General features: G+C 41.2%; 3 protein-coding genes across 3 annotated transcripts in view; all 3 read left to right on the forward strand.

The window, feature by feature from the left end:
• Positions 1-5: 5 nt before the first annotated feature.
• On the forward strand, positions 6-866 carry LOC112487395 (suppressor protein SRP40-like; the record flags this gene model as incomplete). Its single annotated transcript, XM_025058027.1, has 3 exons — positions 6-18; positions 153-289; positions 720-866. Coding segments are annotated over 3 exons (297 nt in total), but the record flags the coding sequence as incomplete, so codon positions are not given.
• Positions 867-2608: 1742 nt separating this feature from the next.
• LOC103381578 (thrombospondin-2-like) lies at positions 2609-14790 on the forward strand. The gene is made up of 17 exons (XM_025057951.1): positions 2609-2682; positions 2781-2945; positions 3503-3679; positions 3763-3936; positions 4070-4200; positions 5710-5844; positions 5956-6174; positions 7008-7115; positions 7252-7411; positions 7697-7815; positions 8306-8540; positions 9276-9503; positions 9591-9721; positions 10107-10247; positions 10353-10450; positions 12411-12550; positions 13018-14790. The coding sequence occupies exons 2-17, from the start codon at positions 2879-2881 to the stop codon at positions 13023-13025; spliced, it is 2271 nt and encodes a 756-aa protein (XP_024913719.1). The 5' UTR covers positions 2609-2682; positions 2781-2878; the 3' UTR covers positions 13026-14790.
• A 435-nt stretch (positions 14791-15225) lies between these two features.
• The window catches only part of LOC103381549 (potassium channel subfamily K member 1-like), a 5134-nt gene continuing 2777 nt past the window's right edge, over positions 15226-17582 (forward strand). Inside the window, exons 1-2 of the mRNA XM_008313967.3 lie at positions 15226-15697; positions 16216-16620. Coding sequence (XP_008312189.1) covers positions 15358-15697; positions 16216-16620 — 745 coding nt within the window. The 5' untranslated portion in view covers positions 15226-15357. The remainder of the gene's footprint in view (positions 15698-16215; positions 16621-17582) is intronic.

The raw sequence follows: 17582 nt of genomic DNA on the forward strand, positions 1-17582 counted from the left end.
TGATATTCCTTTACGCAGGTACCACAACCTACTTTCATATGTGCATATTATCTACCTGCTATCTGATTCACACACAAATAGTTTCTCCATCCATCTTCCTGTAGATTTAATGCAGAAACACAACCCATGTTTACCATGTGTCTCCGCTACAGGTGTAGATGGTGCAAAGGTCGAAAATGTGTCTCTTGAAATCTGCCAACATCCTTGCAAGGACCTGGTTAATTTACTGACAGAGATCCATGGACTGCGATTTGTGACCAACAACCTGCTTGAAGACCTAGAAAAAATAGTAAGTCAAAAAAAAATCTAAACACACATAAATCAAAAACATTTTGTTTGTTTAGGCTGCGTTTATTCTTACCTGGCACGGACTAGTGAATTTTGGACATGTGTTCCTGGGAGATGATGAATATTCTGAACAAACCTGACATTTTTTCCGAGAACTTTCTTTTTCTACACGTTTTGTTTATAATTGCTTTTCATTGGAAATTTATGTGACTAAACCCATGGAGTGCAAATGGAACAAGCAGCGATATTTGTTCTGGCAGAAAAAAGTGTGGTTAGTGGCAAATGTCAGGGCACTGTTGAGAAAAACTCACTCTAAACTGAAATACTGCTATTGTTAAACATCTTATCAGCGCTGGAGCCTAAGTCATCTGTAATGCAGTATTGCACAGGCTGATCCCATACTATTGTGATGTTTGTCTTGTCTTCCACAGTCAAAGGAAAACAAGGAGATGAGATTCTATTTGTCTGAACTGAACAACAGCAGCAGCAGCATCATGAGCAGTAACATCATCAGTAGAAAGAGCAGCAGTAGCAGCGGCAGCAGCAGCAGCACCAGCAGCAGAAGCAGCAGCAGCAGCAGCGGCAGCTGGGGAGGCAGAGCTGGTGGAGGCAGAGCTGGTGGAGGCAGAGCTGGTGGAGGCAGAGCTGGTGGAGGCAGAGCTGGTGGAGGCAGAGCTGGTGGAGGCAGAGCTGGTGGAGGTGGTGATGCTGACAATGATCTTGACAGAGAGGGAGGGCTGTGGTGTGTGCAGGATGGACGAGCGTACGAGCCGGGAGAGAACTGGGAGGTTGACAGCTGCACCTCCTGTACCTGCCAGGTTAGTGTAGAACAAATCTGTTCGAACTGTAACAGGAGTGGGAGAACACAGGGACAAGTCTCTCAGTCAATAAGAGCTCTGTCACACAGACAACCAACACCCCCCCCCATACACTTCTCCTTCATCAAATGCTAAGTGTTCACTCTTGATAATTATGTAAAGACTAACAACTCCCAGCTTACTTCTGTAAATCCTGGACATAAATATTGACATCAGACTTGAAAGCTGTAACATCTTCCTTTAGGTTTTCACATACAGAGAAAAAAAAGTTTGAATCCCTAAATATCAATACATCTCTAATGCAGCCTGAAACCCAAAGGGTTTATTTGGAATGTTGGGAAATGTGCCAGCAGACATCAGCACTTTTTTTAAGGCCCTACGTACTTAACAAGTCTGTATTTGGTGCCACCTTGATTGTGTCTTTCTGGCCTTTTGTCGACCTCCTGTTGTGACATCTTTGCTCGGCTGGTTAATTGGAGTCCCTCTGGATCTGACCTGTGGAGTCAGGGGTAGGCAACTTTTTTTTTTTCAGGTGACCAATAAATGAACATAAAACAATAAATCAAACAAGGGCACCCACTGTAAAGGGTCAAAGGTCACTCACATTCAACAAATATTTCCATCAGCTTCCTGACACAATGTTTTAATGACATGATGAAATGAAAAACACAAACAAACACATTTATCAATATATGCAGGCTTTAACAGATGAGCTCTACAGGGGGCGCTAAGGACTAAGGTCTTTACGTAGGACAGATTCTGGACTAACTGTGTTAGAATCCTGAAAGTCTCAGCATCAGTCAAGTGTAGCAGACCTCCTTAGAGAGCGTGATCTTCAGAAGTGATGAAAAGGAGATACTTACTTTGATTTACCACGACGCCTTAAAACTATTGGAAGGAGCTCTGGCTCTTGCCGTTTGCATGTTCTGTTAAATACTCACATTTTATCATGTTTTTATTGGACATAAAATATGGGAACCATATTTTTTCTGCATCTTGTTTTAGTTTTTGCCTGTACCTTCGTTTATTGGACCCCTATCAATGTTCTGGTAAAATAATCGACTAACAGGCAAAAGGATCAAAGTCTCAGAATGTCAAACTGATTCCAAGAAATCTAGTTAGCAAGTGGAGAGGCTTTGCCTGGAACCATTGTGGTTTTATTATTTTCAGGCGCTGTCTTTACTGATATTCTTTTATGGTTACCAACCTTCAGGATATACTGTAAGTCACATCAGTATCTGGTGTTACTACCTGTTGCTAATCCTTCAATCCAGCATAAAATCTTATAGGTGCACTTGCAAAAAGTAAGTAAGTTTGTTAAGTTGTAGTCAGGTGTACAGTATGATGTATGACACTTTCATGAAGTATATAAAATGTGTAAATGAGCTCTTAGGTCGTGATATTTTGCTAAATATTATTCATCATCTTTGATACTTCATTCTAATGTAGTGTGAAGTATATTTTCATTTCCACTTCATTAAGCATGGAGAGGTGGTGTGCGATCAGGTGTCTTGTCCTCCTGTGTCCTGCATCAACCCAGTCTTCACTGATGAACAGTGCTGCCCCGTTTGTCCTGGTGAGTTCTATTATTAGCCACCATCAGTGCTGCAGTAACATCACAGGCTGTGATAGCAGCGTGCTAACAGTGCATTGTGCCTGTGTTTGTGTGTACAGACAATGACAATGACTGGTCTCCGTGGTCGGAGTGGACCCACTGCTCTGTCTCCTGTGGACGCGGGGGGCAGAGAAGGGGACGATCGTGCAATGACGTCATGCTGTCCTGTGCCGGTCCCTCAGTTCAAATGCGGAGCTGTATGATAATGAAGTGCGATCGGAAGGGTGGGGCATTTCAGTACACATCAAATCAGTTTTTTTGTGTGTGTGTCAAAAAACCTTTAGCACAATAATTGAACCTTTATTGAGCAGCTGAGGTGCAGAAGTCACAAGGGCTACAGTCAGGAAACATGGAACATGAAGAGACCACTGAGAATGAACTAGAAGTTATCCTGGTTCTATAAAACATGAAGATTAGATCAGATTGAACTTTATTGACTGTACCATAAAGAATGGGTGGACTAAGGAGGTGTGGACATACAAGGTGAGGCTGAGACACGAAGAAACTAATATAGTATGATTTGAAACTACAAAGAACTAAAAACATAACTGAACCACAGGACAGAGGAGGGTCCACAAAAGCTGGGTTGCCCATTAAGTAGATTGTGACCTACCAGTAGATCACAAGAGGAGTAGATCATAATGATAATTACAAACAGATTGTCTTGACCTGATTGTCACAGGTTGTAGTGGTGATGGTCTGTGTCTTTGGAATTTTCCAGGCTACTAAAAAAAAGTAAACTTAACCTTTCACAGTTTTTGTGTACATGTTTCATGTCTAGTACGCAGTGACGGGAACTGGGGACTCTGGTCTCCCTGGTCTGCATGTACCACCACATGCGGAGAAGGTGACATCACACGGGTACGTCTGTGCAACAACCCTCCACCAGCCAAGGGGGCAAAAGGATGTGCAGGCAGTGCCAGTGAAACCCAACCGTGCAACAACACACTCTGTCCCAGTGAGTACACATGTTCCAGAAAACTGTGGACACACATGATCCTGTTCAACTGCCACACTTGTGTGTAACATGTTTGGGTGCAGTTGCCGGAGGTTGGGCAAGTTGGACGCAGTGGTCTTTGTGCTCCGAGTCTTGTGGAGGAGGTCTATCGAGTCGCAGAAGAAAATGTTCAAACCCCGCACCTCAGAACAGTGGGAAGCCTTGTGCTGGAGACTCCGTGGACTATGAAGCCTGTAACAAACAGCCTTGTCCTAAAGGTAAATTGAAGCATGTCTCCCATGGTCAGGCTGTAATATAATAATATATTTAAATGTTTTTGTGTAGATTTGACCATTCAAAATCACGTTATTTTAATGTTAACATCCAAGTATACCGTGTGTGTGTTTCCAGACATGTGTTTGCTGTCAAATCCATGTTTTCCCGGTGTGGCTTGCACTATGCACCGTGATGGATCGTGGGAATGTGGAGGCTGTCCATTGGGTTTAAAGGGCAATGGAACTCACTGTGAAGATGAAAATGAGGTAAAAAAAAAACCCCAGATATTAAAACTGACAGAGGTCGACACAAAAATACAGAAAGTTATCCAGTAAATCTTGTTGCATAATCAAGGAAACGGGTCGATATCATTAAAGTCTGTAGTTCAGAATTTTTCCTTGGACTGTCACTATGCTCCTCACTGAAATGTGAAAAACAGCTGTTGGGTGAATTTTCAAATCCTTTCCTCTTTAATTTCCTCCTCCTGTTTTTTTTTAGGTATTACTCGTGAATTTCTGCTAATTTTCTCAACAGCTTTTACTCACTTTTACTCCTTCCTGTGTTTCTCAGAATGTTAACTAACTCTAACCTTATCCCTGTCTGGAACACTAACCCTCATCCCAACTACTCTATCCCTGTGTAAGCCAACAAATCAAAGTATATTGTCATTTTGTATATAACTGTTGGAATAATACATGAGTTCATATGTTCATGTTTTAAAAATAATTCAAAATTAAATTAAAATTATGTAACAAACAACAATTTCTTGACCCTCCAGCAATAATTTTGCAGAACGTCTAAGGACTGCAGGCCCCCTTTTGAAGACCTTAACTTTAAATAGTATAGTGCAATAATAGTGCAATAAATTGGATCAATAGTTTTGGAAATTCATCAATCATCAAGTTCATCAACCATGTCACTGGCCTGTGTTTTGTTGTTCCAGTTTCTGTATCTGGCTGTCACTGCTCACTTCAAGGGTCACTACAGCAGATTTGTGTAGATGGGGATCACTCTCATCCCATCCCCTCCCTCATCAACTATTTATGTCTGGGGATTTCTTTTTTTCTTTTTGTCTTGCAGCTCCATCCCCTTCTTTCCTCTATCTCTTCTCAGCACATGTTCAAACCACCTCAACCTCATCCTTGCCTTTCTAACCTTATCTCCAAATCTATAATCCTGTCCATTCTGGTCACTCCCAATAAAAATTTCAGCATTTTCAACTCTGCCACCTCCAGCCCATCCTCCTGTCTTGTAGACAGTGTCTCTGAACTGTACATCATGGCATGTGTCACTGCTCTCCTGTAAACCTGGTCTTTTACTTTTACTGCTGTTCCTGTTTCACACACCACCACTGACAGCCTTCTCCACCCACTGCACCCTGTCTAAAATCTATTCTACACCACCCATGGCTTTGGTTGGTTGACCCCAGACTCATTCATTTTTACTACACCTCTCCTCCAGGCACCATCACCTTTCCACCTGCCCCACTCTCATTCACACACATTTATTCTGTCTCGTTTTCTCCTGACTTTCAATCCTCCACTCTCCACTGCACTTCATGCAAGTTGTAAAAAAAAATCCCACATGATTCACAGTTTGACTGCACAAACTTCAGCTTCTAAACAATACCTTAATAATTTATCACTGCATCAAAACACTGACCACTTCAAGAGGACATAAATATTGTGTAGTTTGATCCCAGGCTGCTGCATCTGAGTTGGACAAACAGTTTGTGTTTGATATGCTGAACATGATTAATCCTCCTATCTCCTCAGTGTGAAGTGGAGGGTGTGTGTGTTACAGAGTGTGTAAACACAGACCCTGGGTTCCACTGTCTGCCCTGCCCTCCTCGGTATAAAGGCACACAGCCTTACAGCCTGGGTCTGCAGGCAGCCCGACAAATCAGGCAGGTACGTGGATTTAATTTAAGCCTTAACGTGTGTTCTTCACTTTGACCTGCAGTCATAAAACACATTGGTACTCTTAGTACTCTTAGTATTTGTACTTGTGTTTTCTCCTAGGTGTGTGAACCATACAATCCTTGCAAAGACAACACACACAGCTGCCACAGGTATGGTGAGTGTGTGTACCTTGGTCTTGCATCTGAGGTCTTGTACAGATGTGTGTGTGCTGTTGGGTTTGCCGGGGATGGCTTTTTGTGTGGCGAGGACTCTGACCTGGACGGCTGGCCCAACAGTAGACTGACATGCAGGCGAAATGCAACCTATCACTGTCAAAAGGTAAAAGACCTTTTTAGCTCATTAAGCCAACTGATCATTTTTAACACAGAGAGGAATATCATTTAATCAGATTAAATGAATGTTTTGGCATTAGGATGCACATCCTTGAGCTGAAAGCACATTTGTTAACATTTATTTTGAATGGGAGCTTAACTGGCAAATTTTCTCAGAACCTGTTTAGAATCTGTCTGATTATATTATTTTAAGCTGTTTATAATTTATTATAATTTATTTCACCAGAAAACAACCTCAAGACATCATGCTACTACCACTGTGTTAATAAAAGCCAGAAAACTCCGTCTTGATCTAATTAGACTATGACTAATTTCCCCACATGCTTAGGATAAAAACAAATGAAATAATTGCAAGGTTTGGGGTATTTCTTTTGATTTCCAGTTTCAAAGGCTGAAAGTGATTCTCCTCAGTTTTTTACATTAATTTTCATCTCAATCCATAGAATTTTTTAATTAAATACAATTTATTTTCCTTTCCTAATTGATACATCACATTCAGCTTGGTTCTTTGCAGATTCTTTGCATATTTTGTATTTTTTTGCTTTCAGTAACAAAATGTAAAAAATGGTTTGACTTGATTTGAATTTAGTTATCGTGACTTTTTTGATAATGAGTGAAAAAGATCATTAGTTCATAAAGAATTGTGTTACTGTGAAAACAGCACCACCTATTGTTCCTAGAGAATCTGCCTCCTATTGTCACCATCATATTTGTCACCTCATATACAGTTTTGTTGTTATTCAAATAAAAAGGTCTCCTAAAAGTATCTTGGTGTCATAGACATTTCAGGAGGGCTGTGTAAACATTTGCTGTCTGCAGGATAACTGCCCTATGATGCCCAACTCTGGACAAGAGGACCTGGACAATGATGGACAAGGAGACGCCTGTGACCCCGATGATGACAATGATGACATCATGGATGAGAGGGTAGGCTGGTGTGATTGATTAACCGTGAGGACACTGTGTGTGTGTGTGTATGTGTGTGTACAGTAAACAGATGTGTAATCACTCTGTAATCGCCCACGTATGAAAATGACTGCACGGCTGTTTGGCTGTTTGGCAGGACAACTGCCCGCTGGTATACAATCCTCGGCAGTACGACTCAGACAGAGACGGGATTGGAGACAGCTGTGATAACTGTCCGTTTGAGAGCAACCCACTGCAGAGAGATACTGACGAGAACGGAGAGGGAGACGCCTGCAGCATCGACATAGACGGGGATGGTAGGAGCCTGCAACTCATTACTTTTTCATTGGTGTTTATCCAGCACATAGTTCTCCTCTTCCTTCATGTGTAAATAAAAATAACAGTGCTGTCTCTGGCATGTGGAGCAAAACTCCAAATATTTTTGTCCCATTCTCCCACAGGGACATTGTAATAAAATCAATATATTGCTATAATTTATTCAGTCAAATTCTCTAGCCTTGATCCCTGTTATGTTTTTATTGCACTTATATTGAAGAATCTAGATTAGATTTTGTGATTTTCAAATCATCGTTTTCCTGCAGAGGTCCTGAATGACCACGACAACTGTCCACTAGTCTACAACACTGACCAGAGAGACACAGACCTGGATGGTGTCGGAGACCAGTGTGACAACTGCCCCCTGTTACACAACCCACTGCAGGTTCGTGAAAAGACACAGATAATATTAGAGATACCTGGTGTGTACTTGACTTACTCTGATCAGACTGTAATGTTTGATTTAGCCCAGAGACGAGTGAGTGACAATTATTATTACAATTATTCCTCACCAAGATCACAACATTTTCCAGATGGTTCTTCCTCACCAAGATCACAACATTTTCCATTTGTTGAAGGACTCTCACCCCTTGGCTGTTCCCATCGGAGGTCACCACAGCAGATTATCTGCCTCCATCTCATCCTGTCCCCTGCCTCCTCTGCTTTTACACCAACTGTATTCAGTCCTTACACTTCACTACTTCCACACATCTTTTCTGAGATCTTCCTCTTCTTCTCTTGCCCGTGGTCTGGAGTCAGAGTGCATACATTCTTAATGATGAGACGTCATAAAGCCTCTCAGCAGAGTCAGGTTTCCTTCTCGTTAACTTTGACAAATCATGTCACATGACATCACTGTATGTTGACATGTGCAGCTGGACTCTGACAATGACCTAGTGGGGGACATGTGTGATGACAACGAGGACATAGATGAGGACGGTTACCAGAACTCCTTGGACAACTGTCCATACATTGCCAACAGCAACCAGGCGGACCACGATAACGACGGCAGAGGGGACGCCTGTGACCACGACGATGACAACGACGGCATCCCCGACGACCGGGACAACTGCAGATTGGTGCCAAACAAGGAGCAGCTGGACACTGACGGTCAGTGTATGTCAAACCATGAATCAAATAGGTAACAAAGGCATCATGGGAGATTGGTAATCCAGCCACAGATTATCATTAAATAAATTGCGATTCGTCATTCAAATGCCATGTAAATGACTTAAGACAAATCCACACGGAAGACAGTACAGGAAACAGGAAACTACTTTCTCTGCCTTGTTAGTTGCATTTCAACTCTGCTGTAAACTTTGTAAAGTTTGTTTGCATTCCAACTACCGTTCAACAAAGTTCAAAGGGCTCTAGGCTCCAGTTTCGGCCTTTTGTCGGACCTTTGTTTTTCTCTGCACCTTAGATCTGGTATTTCTAACCCATAACTGCTGCTGCTGCAGTTTTTAATTCTCTCATCTGGAAGCAGTGCTGTGCTGCTGGGTGAGGGATGATGGGTAGTGTGGAACACCGACTCAACACTGACTGTTGGAAACTAAAATATTTTAAACGACCACTGGAGAGAGCCTTGAGTCTCATGTGTTTTTATTAAACACTTGTTGTACTCATTACTGTCACACAGGGGTTTAGGTTAGGACAAAAACAATTATTACCACTGTTATTTCATTGCTTGATTTTTCAAAAGCATTGTGTTAATTAAAAAAAATGGAAATACCCAGAAATGGCCCTCGGACCAGGAGTTGGACTCCCCTGTCTGAAAACATTGTTACATCTCCAACGTCCTGAACTTTCCCACCACATTTGCATGTTACTGTGGTTCTCCTGCAGGTGACGGCAGTGGAGAAGCCTGCTTTGATGACTTTGACAACGACACTATTCCAGATGCCCTGGATCCGTGTCCGCTGAATCAGGAAATTAGGTCTACAGACTTCAAGAAGTTTCAAGTTGTGTTGCTGGACCCCAAAGGAACCACACAGTCTGACCCTCTTTGGGTAATCCGCAGCCAAGGGACAGAATTACTGCAGACGGCCAACTCAGATCCTGGAATTGCTCTAGGTCAGATGAGTGAGATCTAAAATAAAACTAAAAATCCAGAGCCGATATAAATATTTAACGACACGTGTGTCACGTCGGTTTATACAGGATATGACAAGTTCAGCTCGGTCGACTTCAGTGTGACGTTCTATGTGAACACCAACCGAGATGACGACTACGCGGGCATCGTGTTCTCGTACCAGTCGAGTCAGCGCTTCTACGTTGTTATGTGGAAGCAGGTGAGCTCCATGGTCTGAACTTAACTACAGTGATGTTCACATTGACACCAATTCTAGTAACCAATGAGTTTAACCAATCACATTGGTGAAATATTTCAATATATGTTGTTGATCTAAGAAGAAGATTTAAGAAGATAGCAGGTTCCCAGTCTTTCTGCATGGTCTGCAGTGTTCCTGCAAAGGAATAAGTAGATGATGAATAAATGGATGGATGGATGTATATTCCCTTGTTTTATATAAATGTGTGTTTGTATTTACATTTTCTTTGTTTATATTTTTGTGCCTTGCTTTTTTAAATGTACCTTTCCTATCACTACAGGAATTAAATAACACAGTTCCACCTTTTCCTCTTGTCTTTTTTTATTTTGGATTTCTACACGAGCAGGTGTCCCAGGCTTACTGGGAGAAAAAGCCTTCCAAAGCTTTTGGCACAGCGGGAGTCTCCATTAAACTGGTCAACTCCACCACAGGACCAGGAGAGGATCTGCGTAATGCTCTCTGGCATACAGGAAATACCAGAGACCAGGCAGGAATCTGACACATTGTTCAGACCAGATTGGAACAGTAAAGATCAGGCTCTTAAGAGCAATATTTTTGTGTCCCTGCTAATGTCTGTGTGGATTTCTTCCAGGTCAGGACGCTGTGGCACGACCCCAATAAAACTGGCTGGAGAGACTACACAGCTTATCGCATGCACCTGATCCATAGACCTAAGACTGGCTTTATCAGGTACGGTGACTTCATCACTTCATCACATGTCCAGATAGTTCTTTGTCCACTGACTTAAAGCTTCTGTTTTCTTGATTATCTGTCACACTGCACTGTCATAAAAGTCGGCTGGATTACGATTGAGTCAGGCGACATTTGAAGTTAGACAAAGATTTGTGGATTTCCTCCCGGGAGCAGCAAAAATTTGTGCTTGGAAACCATCAACCTTGGCAATAACCTTTTGAATTTATCGTTCAATATTATCAGTTTGACTGCCAAAGTGCTTTTACAATGCTTCAACCCATTAACTCTTCGTTGTTTTTCCATATTTCCCTCATTTGACAGAAACGGTGTCAATCAATTTCTGTATGCTAAGGAAAACAACTTCACTACTGCTTAACATTTGCAGATATCTTTTCTGTGCTTTTCTTCAAACAGGGAGAAACAGCGCCAATGCATAAACGGCCGATCAGACTTGTCACATTTATCTGTTTCCACTAACATGGAAACTCTAACTAGCTCCTGAGCTGAGATCAGTCTTAAGCCATTTTTATTGTGTCTGCAAGTGGATTTTATTTTATTACAGTATTTATTGAAAACACAAAATTGAACAAATTATAAAACAGAAAATTCAAACTCAAAACTAGTGGCGGTGGTGTCAAATAAATGTGATTTGCACAAAATTTGTAAAACGTGAAGAAAGGGCTCATGAAAGTGACATATTTGGTGCTCCGTCAGTAGCAGACCAGGTTTAGTGGGGCGGGGGATCTGCTGACTAGCTTCCTAAATCTGGGAAAATCTCATTCCGGTGTCACCCTTGAAGGAGTAACTCACCCTCAGTTGTCCTAATACTCAAGGATATCATCAATCAATGAGAGTTATTTTATGATAACGGTGTGATTCACTCTCTTCATATCCACTTCTCCTCAATCTGCCACATGTATTTCTGCTTAGTTGCACCTCTCACTAATGGACTTTAAAAAAAAGCCTGCAGGCAACAGTGTTTTGTGTGCTCTGTGCTGTGCTGGTGCACATTCTGTTTCCAAGCTGAGAATAAAAAAAAACAATGTTATGTGCCAAGAGAAAACATTGCTTTATTTTTTTTTTAGAATATTAAAGCACAGGCTATCTTTCAAGATGCACAAACTGGCTTTGCTCCACTGTAAACACAGGTTCTTTTTTCCAGTGTGTACTGTAAACTAGTGGCCCGGTTAAAATTTTTAATCAGGTACCTGGGGATTACTCCTGAATCCCAATTTCTAATGATTAATCATGATTAATCAAGGTACATTTTCAGCCAAATGACAAAAACTTTTTTCTGATATTGCTGGAACCGAATGACAAATAACAGTATTGTCAAAAAACATTTACTGTAAAATATGCAGATACAGTTGTATGGTCACATGGTGAGAGAATAGTTAGTGCCCCCACCTCACAGCAAGGAAACCCCCAGTTCCCTGTGTGTCTTTTTGTCATACTTCAGATTTTTCCCACAGTTCAAAAACACACAGATTGAGGATCTGGTTATTTGGACGGATGTGAGTGTGAATGGTGGTTTGTCTGCTTATACAGTATGTCCCTGTAATGGACTGTCCAGAGTTTTCTGATTGGCTGGTATGCCCAACGTATCAGCCATATTTGTGCTATTTTTTTGTTCAGAGACCAGGCGACTAGTAAGTGTTTGACGGAGGAGATACTGCAGCAGGTACATTAGTACAGAGTCAGAGACATTGATCCGATAAGAAAAAGAATAAAGAAACAGTTACAGCTGAAACAGTGAGGAGAGGGCTCATGTGTGCGGCTAATGACCTTAGACCTTGATGTATGACTGGAATAAGTACAAATGGCAGATGTAAAGTATAGACAAGGTGTGTTTTGTTTGAACGTGTCATAATCTCTGTGTGATCAAAGGTCACGTCCTTCATCTGGACCGTTGAATTTTAATAACTGATGCGTTATCTGTGCTGTGTACTCTCCACAGGGTGGTGGTGTACGAGGGCAGGGAGATTATGACTGATTCAGGAGCGGTGTACGACCACACCTTGGCCGGCGGCAGACTGGGATTGTTCGTCTTCTCCCAGGAGCACGTGCTCTTCTCGGACCTCAGATATGAGTGCAGAGGTGAGTGTGATTATGTCACAACAATTGCACCAAGTGAAATGCACCAAGAATAGGATTCCACTATCACCCACACCTTATATATGTTAGTTCTTGTCCAGTCCCAAGGATCAAACTCGTACAGTAGTAGCAATTTTATTGCAACCTTATATTAAAGTGATTTTACTTTAAAATAAATAATTAAATAATATAATATAATAAGAAAAAACACAAAGAGATTAAACTGCATTATTACTGATTTACATTTAGGTGTAATTTTTATTGATGCGAAACATAAAACCGAAAATCATTATTCTACCCCGTAACTCTACGTTTTTTGATTAGAAGTAGTGAGCAGTAATTGAATAAGAAAGCGAGTCAACCAAAATGTTGTGGAATAGCACAGTCATGTTCCTCTCATATTCCTCTAATTAAAGTTATCATTTGATGACCTTGCGTAACCCTAATAAGTTCTTATTTTGGTCTTTCAGATACCTGAATTAATCCTTCTTTAGAAAACTCCACAGCAAGCCATCATCGTTGCACATTAATTTCAGAAATATGGTAATTTTACTGAGATGAACCAGACCCAGACAAGCCTATTAGTTAGCAGCCATCATCTATCAGCTTTACTCTGCAGCAGTATTGATCTCAGTCTGTCTTATTTACTGTACATAACCGTGGACAGCATCTCCAATGACACTAAATTCTCACTACTTTTTATTTTGCCTATCGTGAGGATGTATATAATTATTTATTGCCAGACAGCCAGAGTGACAAAAGAATTAACAGATCGTGGTGTACGTAAAGCTACTGTCGGCTATCTTATCAATAAAGTACAGTTTTACCAAGACGGTGTTCATTTTTCCCCATTCTCTTTGTGACATCATCGCAATGTAGTTCTGAATGTGGTCTGCAGTGCCTTCTAGTGGTACTGAGAATAATTACACGTTATAGAAAATAAATGTTTGAGGTGTTGGTGACGTTAGAATTTTATTTCGTAATGAAAAATAATATTTACTGACTTATTATTGTGCCAGGTGTGAATTAAAGAGACATCATGGTATGTAAATAAAAAAATATTTGACTTTACATTCCTCTAAAGCACCATATTCTAGAGCACAGGGCAGTAACTGTTATATAAACACTGTATTTAACCCTAATATTATAGCCATTTTCACTAGGTTCGTTTTATACTGTATCATACTTTTTTCAGTGAGAACAAACTCAATAAGCTGTCTTTGACTGATCATTTACAATACGTCACTGTCGTTATGTTATAGTCCACAAAAAACATCCATGTATTCAAGTCTCAGTATTGTTCCTCCATTTTCACCAAATAAGCTCTTTTAATTTTTAATTTTCAGAATTTCACAACCGACTGTTTTTTATTTGGTTCTATCTAAGGGTATCTATTTTGTTCCTGTTCCACACAGGTAGGGTAGCGGAGTGACACATTTTATAGGATTTTAAACGCGTGTTGATGCACGGTGCAGTCCCGTCGTGCAGTGGTTTCCATCTCGTGGTTAAAATGTGCAATCGCACGTGCGGATGAGAGGTGCACGGTCTATAAGAAACCTACTCTGTCCAGCTGTCCTCGATGTAACTATTTTTGGAACCGCAGGTGCGGTTTTAATTGAAAAGCTAAATGACATAATTATTTGTGTTGGAAAGGGGCGGGACAACTGTCCATTTTGATTGGGATAAACATTTAAACACACTTGCTGAGCGACCAATTCGGTTTTCAAACTCAGGTAGGACTCATTAGTCCTTTGGTGAGCAACGCGTCGGTGACCTCTGGATTAAAGCAAGGCCCAATGCCTCTGTGAGGACTTGAAATACAAAACCAGTTCAACTTGCTTGTGCAACAAAACACCCACACACGAACAAGGGACACTGACAGATTCACACTCAGAGGGAGGAGGATCCGTAGGTATTCTTGTCAGGACAGCCCACTGACTTCTGTTATTTAAACTGAGCTAAACTAAGAGCAAATCTGAATCCTCTCCCACCCACACAAAGAGAAACCCCACACTTGTTCCGTGCTGACAGTGTTTAACCTTTTGTTCTGTTTTGTGTTGTCTGGGTGCAGACTGTCAGAACATGCTGTTTTGGCCTAAACCATTGAAGTGGAACTTTCTCTGTAAATGTTTTTTATTCTTTTGTCAGATGTTGATTTTAGTTGTTGTATCGGCCTAGTATTTGTTCAGAAGGTCACGTACATGTACCTCAGTTTCCACAGGTGCTCACAGACCCTTCCTTCCTGCTTCTGCCTTAACCTCACTTCACCAGATGATGTTATTAACCAGAGCTAATTATAAGGACGGATGTTTGCAGTTTTGTTTGGCCAAAGGTGTTTCCTTTTTTGTAACAGAGGTGACCATGAACACCACTGTTGTGTTTAAAGAAACCAGGTCAGATTTTCTTCAAATGGTGTGGAGTTTGTATTAACCATTGTCTCAGTGATGAAGTCAAACTCCTCATCCTCTCCCTGTAGTTCCCGGAAGATGAGAAAAACTTGTCAGGTTAAATACTAGAACAGGTTTGTTTGTCTGGAGACAGAACCACTGCCCTCCAACACACACACTCATGCATTCTTTCTTTCTCTCTCTCCCTCCCTTTCTCCTCCACACACGTACACACACCCATGCATACACACACTTGGGCTCAACAACCTGGCCGACGTCACTGCCAGTTTCCAATTGCATGTAGAATGAGGAAGAGGAGACAGAGGCTGAAGCTGAAGAGTTCAGAGCTAAACCGGAGTCATTGGAACCAAAGTTAGACACTTGATTCATACATCCGCCCTGTCGTCGGTGCAACCTGGAGAGATGTTGCGCTTCTGGTGCGTCAACTTTATGCAGCGACACCAAACAGTGCTGAACTTTGCGCTGTTGGTGGTCGGTTACATTCTCTACCTGTTGATCGGTGCTGGAATTTTCTCTGCCATCGAGATGCCGTATGAGCACGACCTGCGGCAGGAGCTGAAGGAGGCTCGAGAGGAGTTCCTGAAGATCAACTTCTGCGTGTCCGACGAGCGGCTGGAGGAGCTGCTGGCCCGAGCGCTGCAAGCCAGTAACTATGGCGTCTCGGTGCTGGGCAACGACACTGACCGCAACTGGGACTTCGTGTCATCGCTGTTCTTTACCAGCACCGTGCTGACAACAACAGGTGAGGAATAAGTGGAACGATGTTTATGGAACATTCTATATTTTAGTTCACTGAATTTTCATCCTACCGTGCTTCAGCATCACGTGACCAGAAACAGCGTTTATTACAGCCTGTACTCCAGCATCAAAAGAAACAGCGTTTATTACAGCCTGTACTAGTTTTAACTATGGAACGCCCGGCGCGCCTATCATTATTTCCGTCAATGTTGTCGTGCACTACGTCACACATCAGTCGTGTTATGTTGTCTCTTATCTTGGTAAGCTGTAAAATGGTAAAGACGGCATTTTAATTGATTTATTCTTAGTTTAAATAGCGATAGTAAACTATTTGTGGTGGTTCAACCTATTCTACCACAGAACTAACACAATTGGCAATTCTACATGCAATTCTAGAGTATATACGTATATATATTTACAGTATATATATATAGATATATATATGGGTGTCAATCATTTCGTCTAAAGTTTTATTTCTTCCATCTGCTCTAACTCTGTAATTGCTGTAATTCTCTTCTTCAGGTTATGGCCACAATGTTCCCCTGTCAGACGAAGGCAAGGCCTTCTGCATCTTCTACTCAATATTTGGAATCCCTTTGACTCTGTTTTTTCTCTCTGCTGTCGTGGAGAGGATCATGATTCTGGTCTCCCGAAGACCAGTGTCCTACTTCCACCGCCGATGGGCCATGTCTAAATCCAGACTAGCTGCCATCCACGCCGTTTTCCTCACCATCATCGCAACCCTGTTTCTTCTCATCATTCCTGCGTGGTTCTTTATGGATTTGGAGAAAGACTGGAATTATCTGGAGTCTTTATATTTCTGTTTCATCTCTCTGACAACTATTGGCCTTGGGGATTATGTCCCTGGAGAGACTCACAGTAAAGAGGACAACCCACATCCAGTGTTCTACAGATTGATCATTACGTGTAAGTAGGTGGCTGATTATAGTGCCTTGAGTTTCAGGTTTTTTCAGATACCACGGTAAGAGGACCCCACCCCAATACATGGAGAACTTTCACAAACCAGTTACAGTTTCTCTCTGGTCATTCTTCATGGTGTTAAAGCCCAGGGGTTACCTTCTCTCGCTGTAGTGCTGTTGATGTGAGTTCAAATCCACAGCCTTCCATTTCAGTGATGACACTTTTCTTTTGAAGGACAGGAGTTGTTTCATCAGACAGTAAAAGTTCCAAATCAGTGACCATGGTGATATAACCCTGGGTGTTGAGGCCTCAGACTGTGGTGCAAGTGACATGAGTTTAAGTCCTGGTCCTTATTTTCTGAAATTTTGAATTATCTTGTGTAGGATGTGGAAAACAGCAGTAGTACTTCAGTAGAGTGATCCAAATACAACTAATGTTATATTTTTGTAAATAAAAAGCATCCTAGAGGGTGACAGAGTGACTACTAACCCAGCACAGGCTAAGAGATGTCCAAGAACAGGTATGATTTAGATAGAAGATAGATGTGTTTTGGAACAAATTACAAATTAACAAAATTTCAAAAAGTGATATATATATATATACAGTATATTTCTCATGAAAGGTTGATGTTGTGAATCATATATATATTTAAATATATTTCATGAAAGACTGATGTTGTAAATCACACACACACATATACAGTTAGGCCCAAAAGTATTTGGACAGTGACACAATCTTCATGATTTGGGCTCTGCATGCCACCACATTGGGTTTGAAATGAAACAACTACAACAGAATTGAAGTGCAGACTTTAAGGTTTAATTCAAGGGGTTGAACAAAAATATATGATTAAACATGTAAGAATTGTAGCTGTTTATATACAAACTCTCCTCATTTCAGGGGCTCAAAAGTAATTTGACAAATAATAAAATGTAAAAAGTAAAATGTTCATTTTCAATATTTTGTTG

Source organism: Cynoglossus semilaevis, chromosome 8, assembly GCF_000523025.1.
Source record: "Cynoglossus semilaevis isolate Cse_v1.0 chromosome 8, Cse_v1.0, whole genome shotgun sequence".
Taxonomy (NCBI): Eukaryota; Metazoa; Chordata; class Actinopteri; order Pleuronectiformes; family Cynoglossidae; genus Cynoglossus; species Cynoglossus semilaevis.